The sequence below is a fragment of the Macrobrachium nipponense genome, chromosome 41, assembly GCF_015104395.2.
Source record: "Macrobrachium nipponense isolate FS-2020 chromosome 41, ASM1510439v2, whole genome shotgun sequence".
NCBI classification, from domain to species: Eukaryota; Metazoa; Arthropoda; class Malacostraca; order Decapoda; family Palaemonidae; genus Macrobrachium; species Macrobrachium nipponense.
In genome coordinates this window covers 52469689-52489119 of record NC_061102.1, presented here as the reverse complement: position 1 = coordinate 52489119, position 19431 = coordinate 52469689, and the positions used below count along the sequence as shown (strand labels likewise).

Sequence of the window (19431 nt, the reverse complement as noted above, 5' to 3'; positions counted from 1 at the left end):
TATCTGTAGCATCTATATTTGACAGGAGCTATTATATGATTAAAGTTCCGTAAATGAGGTTATATTTAGTTCTAATGGCATAATAACGGAGTATATTAGCAAAAAGTTTCTAGTTACGACGTCGAATGACTGAAGTATACATTTTTCAGTTGTTGGCTACCAAGAAATGCTGAGAGAGAGAGAGAGAGAGAGAGAGAGAGAGAGAGAGAGAGAGAGAGAGAGAGAGAGCCTTCTGATGTAGCTCATTACTGGCAGCCAGCTGATCTCGACTTGCGCATGGAAGCCATCGCCGGGTCCTTCGATCTCAGGACAGACTTCCCACCCTGGCTAGTGTTTCGTACAGGTTTCGTAGAACAAAATTGTGCGATCGCTGAGTAAAAAGGCGAATGACTCATACTGATTATTAACGTGATATCATCTCCATAGCGTTGCATATCGGGTGAATTGATCAGGTGGTAGCTACGATGAAGGGAATCGGACGACGGGCGAGTGTAACATTCCATTCTGGCCGTCGTCAGCTGAGAGAACCACCACCTCGCCTCTCTCAGGAACAACGAAAAGTGTGCATTCCCGGCGTTCGACCTCAACCCACGACCAACAAAAGACTCCTTTCGACTTTTGGTGAGTACCAAGGGCTCCGCCCATCTTTCTTCTCCCCGTCTGCGAAGCAGCAACCAGTGACAACGACATTTTTGTGCATAAAGGAGGTCTTTTCCGAAAAAAGTCGACCACGTTTTTCCTATCGATCCAACACCGTACGGGGTCGTCTCTCGCTGTTGTACCCGTTTTCCAAAACAAACTTAACCTTGGCGTTTCTTCGCACGCACATTTTTTTTGCCATTGCTTCATGCTAAGGCGTTCAGACGTTTTAATAAATGACCTTGTCATGAATTTTGAGGAGATGTAGACGATATAAAAGTCACCCATGCGCCAACTCGTTTTCTGTTTAGTTACTATATGTATTCCCAATGTAAGTCGCAATATAATTATTAACAAAGTCGTAATATAATTATTAACAGAAACACTTCATCCCGGTACAAATAATAGATAATCCTTAAAATTTATCACAAGTACAATAATTTTATTTTAATTATATGACATTTGTTTTTATTGCAAGAAAGTTCAATAAACACTTAACTAACGGAAACTTTTATAAAAACAGATTAATGTATTAATTTCTGATATTAGCGGCATTGCATATCTATTTCGCTTTAGTCAAATTTCTGATAAGATACATTGTAAACACGATAACGGTGAATGTCAGGCATATTGGCTATTCAATTCGTAAATGTATCCACAGTGATTAAGGTATTTACATGCTCATCTAATTCTTCCATTTATATATTTATGTAGTTATTTATTTATTTAATTATTTATTTAAGTGTATTTAAGGTCTCCGTTGGTGTGACCTAGTCACAGTGTAAATCAATACGCCAGTCCGATGACCTGGTCTAAATACTTTCTTCTGACTTGTTCATTTATTTACGAATTGCTCTAGTGAATTTGTCTCGTTTTATTTATGATTTCGGCTTCATTTCACGTTTGTCTTTATGAGTGAATGTTTGAGTTTGTAAATTTATTGGAGAATTATTTCCAGGGCTTCTCCACAGGGTTTTACGCTTGGAACTACTTTTTTCCTTTTTTCATTCATTTTAATATGGTAACTTTTTTTTTTTAATTTGCCGAAAGTTTTCTGTTTGTACTATAATGTAGTTTCTGTTTGTTTCTAGGATACTCCAATGCTACCAATATCTATTAGATTATTTTAGGATTTATATATCTATTTGATTTAGGATTTATATATCTACGTAGGTCATTAGATTCTTTGCTTATTCTTCCACATTTGATAGTTATTAGTCAAATCACTGATATTCCTTTACAATTTAGCAGTTTTCCTCGGTATTTCTTACCTTGGTGATGTTTATTATCCCCGTTTTTCACGGCACTTAATTGCCTCTCATAAGTGCTACCTCTTGTATTTTTCATACTCATACGGTTATGAATATGACCTCAATATTCTGATAATTTCTGTGTGAAAACTAAATATGACTTCAACATACGCTATATAGTGTCCTTTCTGTGAATGATAGTCTATTCTTAGACTGAGTACGTTTGATTTGCGTCTTAATTCTTGTAAAGCCGGTGAACCTCAGCAGTCGTTGGGTTCGTGCGTTCGTTTAAACACCTTGCATTTACAAACACCAGAATTATATATATTAGATATATATAATTATATAATATCATATTAATATAATATATATAATACTATACTATAATATATGCCAGATAATTAAATATTATATATATATATGTATTTATATTATATATATATATATATAGTATATATATGATATATATATATGTATATATATGTATATATATTATATATATATATATTATATATATATAGATATATCATATATTTTATATAATATATCTATATATATATCTATATATATATATATATGATATATATATTACATAAAAGCTGGACTCTCGTTTAAGAGCACTGTATTTACATAAATTTACAGAGGTCCATGAAACACGGGGGTAGGTAAACTTATCTCAGTCCACCTGAACACATGGGGGAACAGCCTGGCCATGTTTTTAGGAAAACTGCGCAACGGAGCAAAATTGCAAGCTTCGAAGGACTTCCAAGTTTTACCACAGCCAGGCACAGCGTTTGTCTGCAAGTAGAGGGGGCAAGGCATAAGGCAGGGCACACGTGGGGGAGCTTTACTCACTGTTTCTCTCAATCAAAAGGCCACACTCAGGGGCGAAATGAAATGACTGGGAAATTTACACAGCAGAAACTATTTCGTGGCTTAAATTCACTAGGGGAATGTTACTAGTATCACAGGGGAGTAATTACAGAATTGAGCCCAGATGGCAAAGGGGAATGAAACACTGCACAAGTCGCCTTGGAAAATGAAATGAAATACAGACAAAGGTAAAACAATTCCCTGGTTGAAATGGAATTTCCCTTACAATACTTTTAGTGAGGATGCAGGATGTCTTCTTCTCTAAGTCTGGATGCTATGGACTTTAAAGATATACTTGGGCTTCCCAAAGCATGGGAAAGCAGGCCCAGGTGGGTGGGGGGGGGGGGGTCAACGGCGTCTGGTAAGGGCCAGTGGTCTGACCTAGCCTAGGTCTTGTGGTCTTCTGAGAGCTCTCTCCTGGGTTCAAGGCCTTTTCGAGCTTTCTCCTGGATAGCTCCTCCCAGTATGCCTGCAGGGGATATTCCAAGCACCAATGGGAGAAGAGGATAGCTTTTCAAAAGAAGAAAGAGAATGGATTCCTCCAAAGTCGAAGGGGCAACTCGTATAGATTCATTAAACTTGGGTTAAAGATGATTTCTTTCCTTGTTTCTAGCTAAATCTTGAACAATATATAAATGTGTATATATATATATATATATAGATATATATATATATATAATATCTATACATACACACACACACCATTATGTATCGATTTCACTATACCTGGGATTAACTAACTCTGAGAAGGAATAATATTTGATCAAGTGCTTCTGCGTACGGCAGGATTATTTAGAATTTAGACAAGTGAAAGCTATCTGTCATTGTTTACAAACCAGTCTTCGTTCTTTCTATCTTTGTTTCTAAAACAGTCTTCGTTCTTTCTATCTTTGTTTCTAAACCAGTCTACGTTCTTTCTATTGTTGTTCCTAAACCAGTCTACGTTCTTTCTATCATTGTTTTTACACGGTTCGATTGAGCTGCTGCCTATCATTGGTTCGAAACCATGCCACGACCACACTTTGAATCCAGGTCAGTGCGGACGCACTTATCCTTTCAAAATTTCCAAATTTTCGTACATTTGTTAATATCAAAGAGTCACGCATGTGCACATACAAAACCAGATTTTACTTTTCCACAAAAATTGAATTTATTTATTTAATTTTTATTTATTTATTTTTTACTTTGGCTGACTAATTTGAGTGACTGTACGGATGGAAATTAATGTCTTGGTGACTGGCTGATCCAAATATACTTAAGTATGGCAGACTTCGTTGCTGAGTTCAGCAAATATATTGTTATTATGTTTTTCCTTGAATTCTAAAAATATTTCTGAACGTTGTAGCTTGTAAGTTAAGGATTTGTTACGCCTTTATTAATGTCAGACATTACTCCTAACCCTGTAATTTCCAAGAAGTCACTTGAAACGACGCATAAATATTTTTAAATATTCATATTAGTTAATCTTATTAACTTAAAATTTAATTCTTGATGGAGCCCCCCATATTATTTTTAATTCAACACTTGCTTTTCTCTCTCTCTCTCTCTCTCTCTCTCTCTCTCTCTCTCTCTTGCCATTTTTTTTCTTTTTTTCTTTTTTTTTTTTGAGGGGAACAATGACAAGTTTGTTTAATTTATTTTTGCCCTGAAAATCTGCGCGTCGTTATTACGTAGGAAGTTGGAGAAAACTGGAGACTGAAGACTTTCTGGAAGTTTCCCCAACTTTGTCCTGTCGAAGAAAACGCGGAAAATATATATTTTCCAGCCTTTGTGTGTTCTCGTCTCCTCGTCCTGGCGCTGCTGACTGAGAAGGAGTGAGGGAGGAGGAGGCAGGTTCCTTGCATGTGTTATTTTTAACGCGCTCCTTTCAAGACATTTCTGAAGGCCGTTACATTTCTTGGTCATGTTTTTTTTATGTCATTATTATTATGTTTAACGTTTATTTTTGGATTGTGGGGTTCAGGTTCTCGACAAGACACCCACATACATGATCGCGCTTACACACACATACATACATACTTACATACGAATACACATAATATATTAGTATATATATTTGATAGAATATTGTATTTTACGCTTGTCCGTATTATTTGTGTAATAAAATATTGTAATGTACACTTGGTTTCCGTATTAATTCCCGAATTTCGCATTTTCATTATTGTATTGTAGCTTAAGAACGCCTGTTTGAATATATATATATATATATATATATATATATATATATATATATATATATATGTATGTATGTATGTATGTATGTATAGTATAGTATATAATATATATATATATATATATATATATATGATATATATATAATGAGTGAATATGTTGTGTGCGTGAGTGGGTATTTGTAGGTTTGGTTTGTACATGTTTTTACGTATGAACTTTTAGAGAGAGAGAGAGAGAGAGAGAGAGAGGAGACTGACGATGAGGAGCCGAGAGTAGGAGAGAGAGAGACGAGAGAGAGAGAGAGAGGAGAATCCGAGCGAATGAGACAGAGTGAGAGAGAGAGAGAGAGAGAGAGAATGGTGCTATGAACAACTGAAGAAGTCAGAATCGAGTGTTTACCTACTTGGAGTTCTGTCAGTTTTAACTCTTATATAAGGCAGCGACCCCAGTAATAAGTAAATCCAATTTATAGCTATGAAGGCAGTATCGTAACATTTTCGAGCATCTTTCTGTAGCCAAAGAAATTGAACAAATTACTTCCAGCTGTAGTGTAAATAAGTGATTGGCACAGACGCAACAAAAGGACGCATGGCTGCATGCAGCTAGGGAGTTCGTAACGTTCGAATTGCAGTGGTAATTGATCAAGTGAACATACTCTTCTTGCTTCAGAAAATATACTTTTAACTAAATTGGTTATATATGGAATAAATAACATTCTTCATTTTTTTTTATAACAGAGCCAATGTCGAGCCTTGAAGGAAACGAGAAATTAGAAGAGGGTAAATAAATCGGTGCCCTTCCCTTAGGTCATTAAAAAAATTGATTTAGTTTTATTGGCTAAATTCTCTTTTAGATAACGACATGCTGAAGGTGATTAGGTTTCATTTATATTAACACGGACTGCGTACGATTCCTTCTCTAGATCTGATCTTGATATCTTGATCTGATCTATCTCATTTCTGCGGACTTGAGTGCTGCTAGTTTCCCCTTCATTAGAAAATATCATTCGATTGCAGGATATTATTGCAATAAGTAAAATTAGAGTAATGTAATATATATATATATATAATATATATATATATATATATATATATATATATATATATATATATATATATATATATATCTGCTACTCTGCATACAGTTCGAATCCTGCTGCAGACTCCGGAATTTCTTCATATTCTTCCATTTGGATCTCAGGCTTTGTAGTGACACCACGCGTATCAAAAAAGTATCAAGAAATTGGAGTTATTACAGTTACATGTGTATCTGTTAAAGTGACCAGTAGGGTCTGTATATATATATGTATATATATATATATATATATATATATATATATATATATATATATATTACGCCCCAATACTATTTCATATCCAACTCACTATACCTCGGGGAACTCCCAAAGGGAATTCCAATTGGTGAATGCCTCGTCAGCACTAATCAATTATAAATCCCCCTTGGGCCTAACTTGTTTCCAGGGTATAGTGAGTTGGGTATAAAAGTATATTATTGGCTTAATATTTGTAGATATAAAAACGTCACTGTGTACGTAAAAAAACACATATGTATATATCTATATGTATAATTCTGACAAGTTGCGGCTTTATATCCAAGCCAGTTTTAGATATACAGTGGAGTTTTCGTAGGTGTTAGTGAAAAAAAAATCGTACAATCAACCGGGCAGTTGCGAAAAAGATTGCTTATTCTGATAATGCATTAGAAATAAACAAAAGGAAATTGCTTATTCTAATAGTGCATTAGAAATAAACAAAAGGAAATAAACATCACGGAGTCTATTTTTTTAGAAGGAGAGTTTTTGTAAAAATGTGGATATCAGGCTTGACATTTTTGAACTTTATCCATCAGTATCAAAGCAGTAAGGAAGGTGGGTAAAATGGACGGGAAAGAGGTCAGCGACTACCCGCATGGCCTTAGTCATGTATGATTGTCCTTAAGGCTCCAAACTCTAGGTTTCTCCACCGGCCTGTAAGTTCGTTTGTACTGCCCCTTTAGCTTGTATATTGTAAGTTTCTACCACTATGCATCCGAAAATGGCTTGGGTATGAAATCGAAACCAGTCAGGATTTACACCTAGCTCTTAATTTTTCCTGGGGCTAAGTGTGAAATATAAATCGCGTGTTAGTGTGGTTAACATTGTATATATATATATATATATATATATATATATATATATATATATATATATATATATGATTATAATCACTATAGCATATGATTCATTTATCACACATATCCACAGGTGAAAAATAAGAGGCGGGGTGTAGGTCCTGACCGGTTTCGACTTTATTTCCAAGCCATTGACGAAGGATTGATACAGAGTGTTAGAAGTCACAAATATATATACTACAGAGACAGTGTGTATGTTCGTCAGTACTGTCCCTGTAGTATATATATATTTGTGACTTCTAACACTCTGTATCAGTCCTTCGTTAATGGCTTAGAAATAAAGTCGAAACCGGTCAGGACCCTCAACCCGCCTCTTATTTTTCACCTGTGGGCATGTGTGATAATATATATATATATATATATATTATATATATATATATATATATATATATATATATATATATATATATATAATATATACGTACGAAAGTGTGAATATGGCCGTTATTATCGACTTTCTCCTCTTGGAATCCATTCATGTTAGGGGAAACATCTTAATAATATTTGTGTTTGGGTGTGTGCTTTCGTGCTTTTATAATGATTGTATAGTAGGTTTATTACAAAAAGGTAACTCGGTACTAGTTCAGGGGAACTGAATGATTCATATATCATGAGGGACATATTTTCTCCTCATAAAAAGGAAGAAGATCCCTTCTGAAATATTATCCGTTCTATTTCCGGGAAGAGCGCCTTAGTGGGGTGGTCGGTATGGTGTTGGCTTTCCACCTCGGTGGTCGCGAGTTCGATTCTCGGCCATTCCATTGAGGAGTGAGAGATGTGTATTTCTGATAATAGAAGTTCACTCTCGACGTGGTTCGAAAGTCACGTAAATCCGTTGGTCCCGTTGCTGAGTAACCACTGGTTCCATGCAACGTAAAATCACCATACAAACAAACGCTATTTCCAGGAAATATTTCTTTTTCCTTATATCCAGCCATGAGTCGTCAACATTTAGTAGTGGGAGAACCAGTGATTTTGTAGCAATTTCTGGTTATTATGAAACAATATTAGGAGACATATTGTATATTCTACGTCCATTATTATCCTACCACCTTCATTAGCCTGTCATCCTATTTCCATCAATAACCTGGATCTGTCCCCACTCTGCGTTTCGGGAATCTCTCATTTCATTAATCGAGAGTTGGTCTGTCTGCAAGTTGAAAGGGAACGCCGTTGACAGCCTCGTTCATCTACGTATTTTTCATGTATTAACGTTCCCAATTCATTCAATCATTGTAGAGTTTAGCAAGCTTCAGGATGCTTGTGAGTTTCCATTAACGTCTTTGTCGTTCTCGATTGATCGCGTTCTATTTCCAGCATTCCCGGTGGGTCACGGGTCCCCGTGTCATTTCGCTAAGTTCAGCGTTAATTAGGAATATTAATACATCAGGCGAATGCAGGCGACTTAATTGCCTCGTGAACGGTGAAGTGACGCTGGATTATTAATATTAATTTAGCTTTCTAAAGCTGATGGGTTCTCTTTCACCAATGGAAGGTGAAAATGACTAGACAAATGCGGATGGCATTGGTTTAATAGCGAGTGGATTTGATCATTATCGCATATTGCTTAGTGTAGTACCACAAAGCTACAAAATATTACCGCAAGACGATGCAAAAAAAAAAAAAAAAATTCCATCATGATATTGAACCTAAAATTCCATCTTGACAGAAATAAATCGAAATCTTCTCTTTCTAATACAATTGAACCTCAAGCCATGGTAGAATAAACTCAAAGCCGTACACCGGGTTGTTACCATAGATAAAGAAACCTATAGCAATGGTATGGCTTTTCCAGGCAAGCCGAGAACTCCCTTACCTTGGATTACCCGCAAGTACACTTCATTTTGAAAGCCTTTTCCTGGTTTTCGTGTTCCTTTACAAACTGTTTTGAACAGGCTGGTAAGGCAGCGAATGAGTTGCTTATGAGGGTGATGCATTATTTATGTAATGCTGTTATTGTTTTTTGAAATCTGCTGGAACTTCCCTTTCAAAGTTAAAGTAAAAAAAAAAAAAAAGTCCTGAAGGGCTTCAAACGCTTGTCGTGGTGTACTGGCTAGTTCTTGTCTGTTTGTTTTCCTCGAAGTTTTTAAGTCAATAGGTGATTTTATTTAATGTTTTCAGATTTACGGATCTTGTTTCCTGTGTAGTACAATTTTAGAGCGCTCTCCGGCGATGCCGATTTGAATCCTGGCTCTCAACTTATTGTTTATTAAAAAAGAAAAGTTCACTGATATGCCATTTTAGGACCCTTAAATGGACGTCCTTGACATTCATCATCACGCTTTCCATGTGTATGCAGCGTTATTTTGTCATCTCGATCAACAATCCTGTTCATCGTCAGAGGAATTCTGTGTGCAGTCATCATGGATCTGCCATGATTTGGAGTCTATTTCTGTCGCCATAGTGGTGGCTAAATATTTGATTCTTTCTTGGAAACAAAATTTTCATCTGTGAAAAATTCAGTAGCACGCCTGGTGATACAAGTCAGTGTAACATATCTCTGGAATTCTGTGAGTCCTCTTATTGTCTCCTGCTGGTGAAAGATCCCACTCATATTTCTGGGCATATATTTGACATTCTGGGCATGTAAGGGTTGTTGACATGGCTCTGACAGATGTCTCAGCCGCATTAGAAGCGAACATCAAATCCCAGCACCTTTGATATGAAAATTAAAATAACTTCTTGGGAAGTCCCTCAAATATCATAGTGTGCTGTTAACTCTTGAGAATCACTATTAAAACGGGTACAGGTGTTACCCGCAATCTCAGGATGGAAGAAAAGAGAAAAATCGCACTGCTTATCATTACATGATATTGGGCCTATATCCTTGATCATTTTTTAACCTAAAAGAAGGAAAAGGATGTAAGTTCGACAAAAAATGTAAATATATGCACCCTGTAGCCATTAAAAATAATCAAATAAATAACCAATCAAGTAATAAAATCCAAAATAAGAAAGAAACAAATAAAGAGAGGAATGAAGAATATCAGGTAAAAGAAAAAGCAAGCCATCAACGAGATATGCAGAGGTGTCAGCAAAAAAAATTGTTTTCAGTGCATCAGCTCCAAGATTCTACTCAAGAGATAATAACTGTTTTTATTATGCAAGAGGATATTGTAGATATGGAGAAAATTGCAGATTCAGACACAAAATGAATAATTATGATGAAGGAAGAACAAATATTATGGAAAAGTTGGATTTTTTAATGTCAGAATTTCAGGAAATGAAAAAAAGAACAACATACCAGAACAGGAAAGAGACATGGGAAAATCCTTATTATTACCAATATTAAATGAAGGAGAAAACACGCAAACCATCATAGTGATGAATGCGCAGGGTTTAGTTACGAGTAACTCAAAAAGAAAAATAGAGTACTTAGAAGAACTAACCCAAATTGAAAAGAAAATAGATATAATGAATATAAGTGAAACCCTGGTATTCCCAAGAGACTGGGAATGATGATCAAATAAAAGGGTTCCAAACTTATAGATCAGATAGAAAAAATAGGAATCAAGGGGGAACCGCAATATATGGGAAAGACAAAAAACAAGGAAAAATATATGAGAAATATAGTAACTCAGAATGTGAACTAATAGCGGTAGAATTTGAATCTGAAAAATTAATGAACATAGTATATATAGACCTCCTAATACTAAAGAGTTTGACTTAATAATAGAAAAATTGGATGATATATGTAGAAATCACAAAGACTGGACTATTCTCCTATCTGGAGACTTCAACTTTCCTTTCGTAGACTGGAAGGAATGAATAGGAGATTGTGGATGTACTTATACATATAAAAAAGAGAGTAATAGTAGTGCAGAAGATAAGAGGCAATTCGAAAAGCTATTAGATATGCTACTAGAATACAACATTCAACAAATAAATCACCTGCCAACAAGAAAGGAAAATACTTTAGACCTAGTATTTGTGAACGAGATGAATTATGTTAAAGAAATAATAGTTTATAATGCGAGTATTTCAGACCATAATGTCATAGAATTAACAGTCCATTCCAAAGCAAGTGAAAACAGAGATAAGCAAGAAATGAAAAGTGGAAGGATATGGAAAATACAACTTCTACAGTAAATATAAAATGGTCAGAAATAAATGAAGAATTAAACAAAGATTGGGATAACATTTTCGTAAGTGATGACATAAAGGTAAATACGGAGATATTATATAAAATATTAGAGAAAATAGTGGATAAAAATATACCGAAGAAGAAAAGTAAACATCAGTCATGCATACCAAGAGACAGAAGGATCTTGTTCCAGAAAATCAGAAAGTGGAAAAAAGGTCTTGCAAAAGAAAAAAATGCATGGAAAGTTATAGAACGAAAAAGTAAGATAGCCAAAAGTGCAGGAACAAAAGATTATACAATCAAAAAGAAAATGAAAAACGGGACTTGGAAGAAAAAACCCTATTAAATATCAAGCAAAATCCCAAACTATTATACTCATATGCGAAGAAGATGAATAAAAGAAGAATAGAAATAGGGCCCTCGTAAGAATTGAAAGGGAGATTAACGAATGAAAAAAAGAATAAATTTGCAACATATTGGCAGAACGATTATAAGAGAGAATTCACCCCTAGAATAGATAATGAAGATAATATAGAAGTAAGGGTGGGATGAAAATAGTGAATATTTAGCTGACATAGATATTAATGAAGCTATATTGTGCAAGCTAATGAAATTAAAAATGGAGCTGCTGCAGGGCCTGATGGAGTGCCCTGCTATTTGTTAAAGAAAGTAGTTCATTCTATCGCAAAGCCACTTGCAATATTATTAAGACAAAGTGTAGATACAGGCAAGATTTATGATGAGCACAAATTAGCATATATTACCCCTACTTTCAAAAGTGGATCAAGACTAGAGGCAAGTAATTATAGGCCTGTGAGTCTAACATCACATATTATGAAAGTGTATGCAAAGGGTAATGAAGAAAAATATTATGAAACATTTAATAAAAATAATTGTTTAATAAAGGACAACATGGTTTCGTACCCGGAAAAAGTACACAAACCCAACTGTTAGTCCACCGTGAGAACATATTCAAAAATATGAAAAGCGGAAATGAAACAGATGTGGTTTATTTAGACTTTGCAAAAGCTTTTGACAAAGTAGACCATAATATATTAGCGAAGAAAATTAGAAAACACAATATCGTGGATAAAGTAGGAAGATGGTTAAAAGAATTTTTACACAAACAGAAAACAGATAGTTTATTGTTAAACGACGAGAAATCGGATGAAGTCAAGGTAATATCCGGTGTGCCGCAAGGTACGGTGTTAGCTGCAATACTGTTTGTTATTATGATTGAAGACATAGACAGTAATGTTTAAGGATTCGGTAGTGAGTAGTTTCGCAGATGACACAAGAATAAGTAGAGAAATTACTTGTGATGAAGATAGGAACGCTCTACAAAGAGACCTTAACAAAGTATATGATTGGGCAGAGGTAAATAGGATGGTATTTAATTCTGATAAATTTGAATCAATAAATTATGGAGACAGAGAAAGAAAGCTATATGCATATAGGGGACCTAATAATGAGACAATCACAAATAAGGAAGCAGTTAAAGACCTTGGTGTGATGATGAATAGGAACATGTTTTATGCAATGATCAAATAGCAATTCTGTTGGCAAAATGTAAATCAAAAATGGGAATGTTGTTACGGCACTTCAAACAAGAAAAGCTGAACACATGATTATGCTTTATAAAACATATGTTCGTAGTCCACTTGAATATTGCAATATGATATGGTACCCTCACTATCAAAAGGATGTTGCACAAATAGAGAGTGTACAAAGGTCCTTTACAGCTAGAATAGAAGAAGTTAAAGACCTTGACTACTGGGAAAGACTACAATCCTTAAAATTATATAGTCTAGAAAGGAGAAGAGAACGCTACATGATAATTCAGGCATGGAAACAGATAGAAGGAATAGCAGAAAATATCATGGAACTAAAAATATCAGAAAGAGCAAGCAGAGGTAGATTAATAGTGCCCAAAACTATACCAGGAAAAATAAGGAAAGCGCACAGGACATTAATCCACTACGCACCAGCATCGATATGCAGCGTCTATTCAATGCGTTGCCAGCTCATCTGAGGAATATCAGGAGTGAGCGTAGATGTGTTTAAGAATAAGCTCGACAAATATCTAAACTGCATCCCAGACCATCCAAGATTGGAAGATGCAAAATATACCGGAAGATGTACTAGCAACTCTCTGGTAGACATTAGAGGTGCCTCACACTGAGGGACCTGGGGGGCACCCGAACAAGATGTTTTAGGTCTGTAAGGTCTGTAAGGTAAGAGCGATTACGGAAATGAAGTCATTACCGTTCCAAATGTCATTAATCAGTTAAACTTTTCATTTGGCTAAAATTGAGTAGTAGAACATTGTTATGTACAATTTTATATTGATTTGTTGGTCACTGATGCATGATAAAAGACCCAAGCTGACTCCCAGTGTGAAGAATGTAGCCGCCTGCCACGCGATTCGCCTCCCTGTAGGGATGGTTAGTTCCTTGGTACCGTCAGTGAACCTCATGCGGTGCACTATAGGCATTACGTAAGGTTCCTTGCAGCCTGCCTTCGGGCCCTAGCTGTAACCCCGCTTTCGTTCCTTTTACTGTACTTCCTTTTCTTCCAGCATGCTTTCCACCCTCTCTTAACAATTGACTCAATGTGCAGCTGCTTTGAGATTTTCCTCCTATTGCACCTTTCACACCTTTTGCTTCTAATTTCCATTTTAGCGCTGAATGACCTCACAGGTCCTAATGCTTGCTAAATTCTATATCCAATTCAATTCACGCGTTTCACCCGTCCAATTGAGGGTCAGTGGTCACGACTCTCATCTTTCAAAGGTCATTTTACAAATATGTCATCTTATGATGCTAAGAGATGAGGGTTTTCAATTTGTACACGAGTCGTATCTTTTACTTAAGGCCGTCAGTGCACCTCATTCGGTGCAATGTAGGCAGTTACTTAAGGTACTATGAATGCAGCGTCCCTTCGGCGCCCCTAGCTGCAACTACTTTCATTCCTTTTACTGTACCTCCGTTCATATTCTCTTTCTTCCATCTTACTGTCCACCCTCTCCTAACAATTGTTTCATAGTGCAACTGCTTTGAGGTTTTCCTCCTGTAACACCTTTCAAACCTTTTACTGTCACTTTCCGTTTCATATATAAATCAAATCCAATCAAAAAGCCATAAACTGCGTTTCAGGAGAGCTTCCCTATGCTGCGTTAGACCCTGAGAGTCAAGAATGATTGAGCTTCGTCATAATTTAGTTCCATAATTTTTTCATTCGCCTCTCTGGAAAGCTTCGGAATGGTCTTAATGGCACCACTAGTGATGGCGATAACCTTGTAAATGAGTTAAGTGTGTCTTGCACCAGTTCCTTTTTTATTCTGTCTTATAATGCCGGATGTATGTTTATATGTAATCTGTGTTGATTTATCAGTATTTCTTTGATGTCTTTTTCGCTATTTCTTACTTATATATTCGCTTTTTGTATATGGGCATTCTCTTGTGCGGATATTATTTTTTACAAGATAAAAAGGTCTCTCCCTTCTGGTTGAATGAACTGGTTATTCTGAGTAATAATAATAATAAATAATAATATAATAATAATAATAATAATAAATAATAATAATAATAATCTTCCTTTGTATTATTTCGTATTAAGTCCAATTCTGTCTGCGTTTTTAGTCTAGCTTTCAAATGTTTTTCCTTGATATAGTCAAACTCTTAAGCATTTTCTTTAAACATTACGTTGTAATGCTTACACTTGTAAGTTGCTTGACTAACTTTCTTTCAACATTTGCGTAGTAAACCCTCTGTCCTCAAGATGTGGAACTAGACCTCTTTTATCCTAAAAGTTCCGTGGTCTTTCTAGAATAAAAGAGAAGTCTGCCATGACATTTGGGTTGGGGGTGGGGTACGAGTTCAAAGCCTTTTGGGCCCATCCGTTTATTTATCGCTTACTCGGGAGTAAGCCTACCAAAACTACTTTGGTGCTGTTGTTGTTGTTCTTGGTGGTCGTGTTCTTGTTACAGTGTAGGAAAGCCTAAAAAGGTCTGGAAAAGGTGTATCGTATTGAGTTAAAGAGACAGGAATTTTAGGATAGGATATTTATGGTTTATTTATTAGAATGAAAATGTAAAAAGTAAATGACGTGCATGTTAAACATAGAAAAATTAAAATAGTGTATTTATTTTAATTTTCGTTGCTGAAACAATATGCTATTTGACCATAGATTTTAGCACACGCGCTGAGTAAGCTGGAACTGTGATCACACCTTGTTTTTATATTAACGAACAATGTTAGCTCCTTGACACTTTTTCGGCTTTTAGAGTAAAAACAAAATAGAAATATAACCGGGAGATGAAATTAAATTTGCGGTAGTGTTGGATGTGCTGCAATGACCAAAGTTTGAAATCTAATTATCTGCGCCGCGCCATTAAGCAAAGAGGCTTAATGTTTGGAGTTCGACTGGTAACATTTACACTTTAGCCATTACGCCATCACATGAATTACCGATTTTAACAGCGAGAGAGCAACTGACCATTATGAAACTTAGAATAATACAACTTTGATGAAGTGTAGGTGATTACTGAGCTCCGTTGATTTGGTACAATACACTCATATTAGAATTCTTTACGTTTAGACTGCTATCAATTTTTTTCTAGGTGAAAGATTATTAAAAGAACAGAAAAACTGGAATTCCATTAATTATGACTTTCAGGTTTAATCAGGTTTAAGAAAATTCATTGCCACATCTTGGTATCATCTGTTCTTTCTTTATACATATGTTGCTGTGTCGTGTCCATTTACTAAATTGCTGTGGTAGGTTGGCTACATAAATTACAGCATTTTCATTTCGAATAACTGACCGGATAATTTCACGTCAGATCTGTGTCAGAATTGTTGTGTGTTCTGTATGTCCTATTTCTACTATTAATTAGTTTTTGTTTTGTTTGTCTGTATGGTGTTTTTACGTTGCATGGAACCAGTGGTTATTCAGCAACGGGACCAACGGCTTTAACGTGACTTCCGAACCACGTCTAGAGTGAACTTCTGTCACCAGAAATACACATCACTGACCCCTCAATGGAATGCCCGAGAACTGAACTCGCGGCCACCGGAGTGGCAGGCAAAGACCAAACCGACCACGCCACTGAGGCGCATTACTATTAATTAGTGTTATCCACCGTGATTATTAATTAGTGGTATCCACAGTGATTAATGCTATTTTTATTACATTTGTCGTATACGCGTTCCATCCATTCGCGTCAGTCTCGCTGTTTCCCTCTTCATCCTCATTTCCTCATGAAGACCAGTCAGGTTTATCACCACAGAAATAGAACCACACTGCGTCCGTCATAAAGCGGAAACATTCGTAGTCTATAATGGCAATGCTGCTGCTGCTGCCATTATGGCACGCAGAACGACCCTTCTCCATTAATACGAAAGTTGGCTCTTAGGGGCTCAAGCGTTGCACGAAGTGACGTCATGCGAGTCATTTCATGCGTAGTATGGTTTCCATGACAGTTATGCTTCATGATGCAATGTGCGAAATGGTTGGAACTTCTCGGATTATTTCATTCCTATTGTGGTTTCCTAGCATGAAGCTCATTCAGGATATTCATTCACGTTCCCAGCGCCGCTTATTATTTAACAGTGAATGTATTTCGTCACAAATATTTGATCATTAAATAATATACAATATTTTTAAATTTAGTTTCGCTTCGGAATTTTCGTGCCGTGTCTGGGGTTAGATAGCAGTATGGTAGAAGCTCCTGTAACATACGTTAACGGTAGTCTTATCATCTTGTTTTAACTGATAATAGAAGGCTTTTTTTAAGCCTTGTTATTCGAAATAGGTCAAGTTAGGCATATTTTATGACCGTTTGTTTTTTCTTATATGCTTAGGAGTGACCTTGATTTAATGGTTGTCACCGCAAAAGGAAGGCTAATATTTCTTTCCGTCTGAATTTGGATCTGTTTCGTTTCAGACTCAGAACTCTCGAGAATTCATGCTCATGAATATGTAAAAGGAGACCTTAGAAGAAAAAGAAGAAGAAGAAGGTCAGCCTGGCGACGGAGAGGATGGATGATGAGGGTTTATTTTTATTTTTGTTCATTGATCCCGTCCCGGTGGGGCCTTGCGGATGTCGAAAATCGAATCTCGGAAAAAAATAAAAGACAAAAAATGAGCGTCGGAAAGGGGGCGGGGGGGGGTGGGGGGGGGGGGGGAGCCGCAGGATTGACGACAAACTGCAGCATTTGGAGGTCGGATCTTTTTCCCTTGCGTTTGCATGTTCTATATTTTTCTGTCCTATCTTTGCGTTGACTCAAACATCTATTTTCTTCTTTCACTTCATTCATTTTCCCAAGTATATTCTTTCTTTATGTCCTCTGAATGAGTTTTGATGTCTCTCCCCCCCCCCCCCCCTAGATTTTTCATTATATTCTTAACTTTTGAATCAGTTGTATTTACCGTATGCAAATTTATCAGTTATGTTTTATTCTTTGGTGCACTGTTCCATTTATTGTCGTGTCTTTTTCTTCGGTTGTTCCTTTTGGGATTCCATCTTTCATGACGTCGAGTGAAAAAAGATTATTAAGAGAAGCTGATAAGAAACATTGTCGCATTTTCAATTCTTTTTTGTGGTTTCACTCACAACTGTCGTCGTGTTTATCGGAACATGAACTCTCCAGCAAATTAAAAATCAGTATCTTTGAAAATAACATTGCCTTTAAGTACACTCACACACACAAGATTACATATATATATATATATATATATATATATATATATATATATATATATATACACACATAGAGAGGCAGCAATAGAGAGAACAACATAATATACAAACACCCACTCTTATACCAGGTCAAGTTCCTCGCTGGACGAGTGGTTTTGGCGCTCGGCTGCCAATCCGGTGGTGCGAAGTTCGATTCCCGGTTCGGCCAACGCGAAATTAGAGGAATTTATTTCTGGTGATTGAAATTCATTTCTCGATATAGTGGGGTTCGGATCCCACACAATAAGCTGTAGGTCCCGTTGCTAGGTGACCAATTGGTTCCTAGCCACGTAAAAATATCTAATCCCTCTGGGCCAAGCCCCTAGGGAGGCAGGAAGCATGTTTTTAAATCATCCCCAGTGGTCTGGTTAAACTAAGATATACTTGTACTTATACCAGGTCAAATATTATGTGTGGTCCATTTGGTGAGAGGAATGATGCTTTTATGTATATATTAACACAGTATATATATATATATATATATATATATATATATATATATATATATATATATATATATATGTGTGTGTGTGTGCGTGTGTGTTTGTATCTTTACTCATACATACATATAAGTGTGTGTATATATATATATATATATATATATATTATATATATATATGTTTATGCTATTAGAGCATATTTTTTCTCTCTCATTCAATTCTTACTGAGGTTAATGGCGTTATTTGCAGAAACTATATTGTTATCTAGACTTTGCGTGACGAGAAAAAATAGACTGATTGAAAGTGTAGATAAAATAAGTAGTAAATGAGATATCCATATATATATATATATATATATATATATATATATATATAAAGAACCAATCAAGGATCGGATTTGAATCCTGCCCGACGCGGAAATTCTTATCGGTTGTAATTTCCCTTGGGTGTAAGTTTTCCCAAGATATAGCGAATTCGATTTTGGAAAAGTATTTGCGTTTTAATATTTGTGAATATATGTCACTGTAACATGCAGACGGAAATGTAATATATACCTTCCTTAGGCACGAACTCATAAATTGAGTAGTCATGTGGTTGAATAACATCCTGGCAGCATGTTTTTTTATTCCCTCTCCTCTCTCTCTCTCTCTCTCTCCTCTCTCTCTCTCGATCTCTCTCTCAAGACACTGAAAAGGTGAGTCACCGTGGAAGAGGACGGAGGGAGGAACCAATGCCTTCGATTGGGGCGGTGTCAGGTGACCATTCCTCATTATTGTCAGTTTCCTCGGCGTCTTGTTATTCCCTATGCCGTTGCCAGGGCAGTCTCGCATCTTCTGTCTGTTGTTGTCTTTGTTTGTTTTGCCTGTTTGCTGTCCTTTTTTTGATTTATGTCTGTGGGAAAGATTTCATGTGTGAATTCAGGATACCTGTGTATTAAGGATTTTATGTGTGGGGGGTGGGGGGAGGGCGGTGGGAACGGAGGCAAAACATTGATTCAAAACAAACTTACCCGAGTTCTACAGCACAGTTGTTCTACTTTCA

At 36.1% G+C, this 19431-nt stretch overlaps 1 protein-coding gene across 11 annotated transcripts in view; it reads left to right on the top strand.

Moving 5' to 3' along the window:
- The first annotated feature begins 387 nt into the window (after window positions 1-387).
- Window positions 388-19431, top strand: part of LOC135212763 (protein quick-to-court-like) — a 312189-nt gene continuing 293145 nt past the window's right edge. For 2 of the 11 annotated variants that reach the window (XM_064246518.1, XM_064246523.1), the window contains exon 1: window positions 409-621. In XM_064246518.1, coding sequence (XP_064102588.1) covers window positions 465-621 — 157 coding nt within the window. In that variant the 5' untranslated portion in view covers window positions 409-464. Of the gene's footprint in view, window positions 622-19431 lie in introns of all 11 variants that reach the window. The other 9 variants (XM_064246513.1, XM_064246510.1, XM_064246509.1 and 6 more) reach the window with 9 other exon arrangements.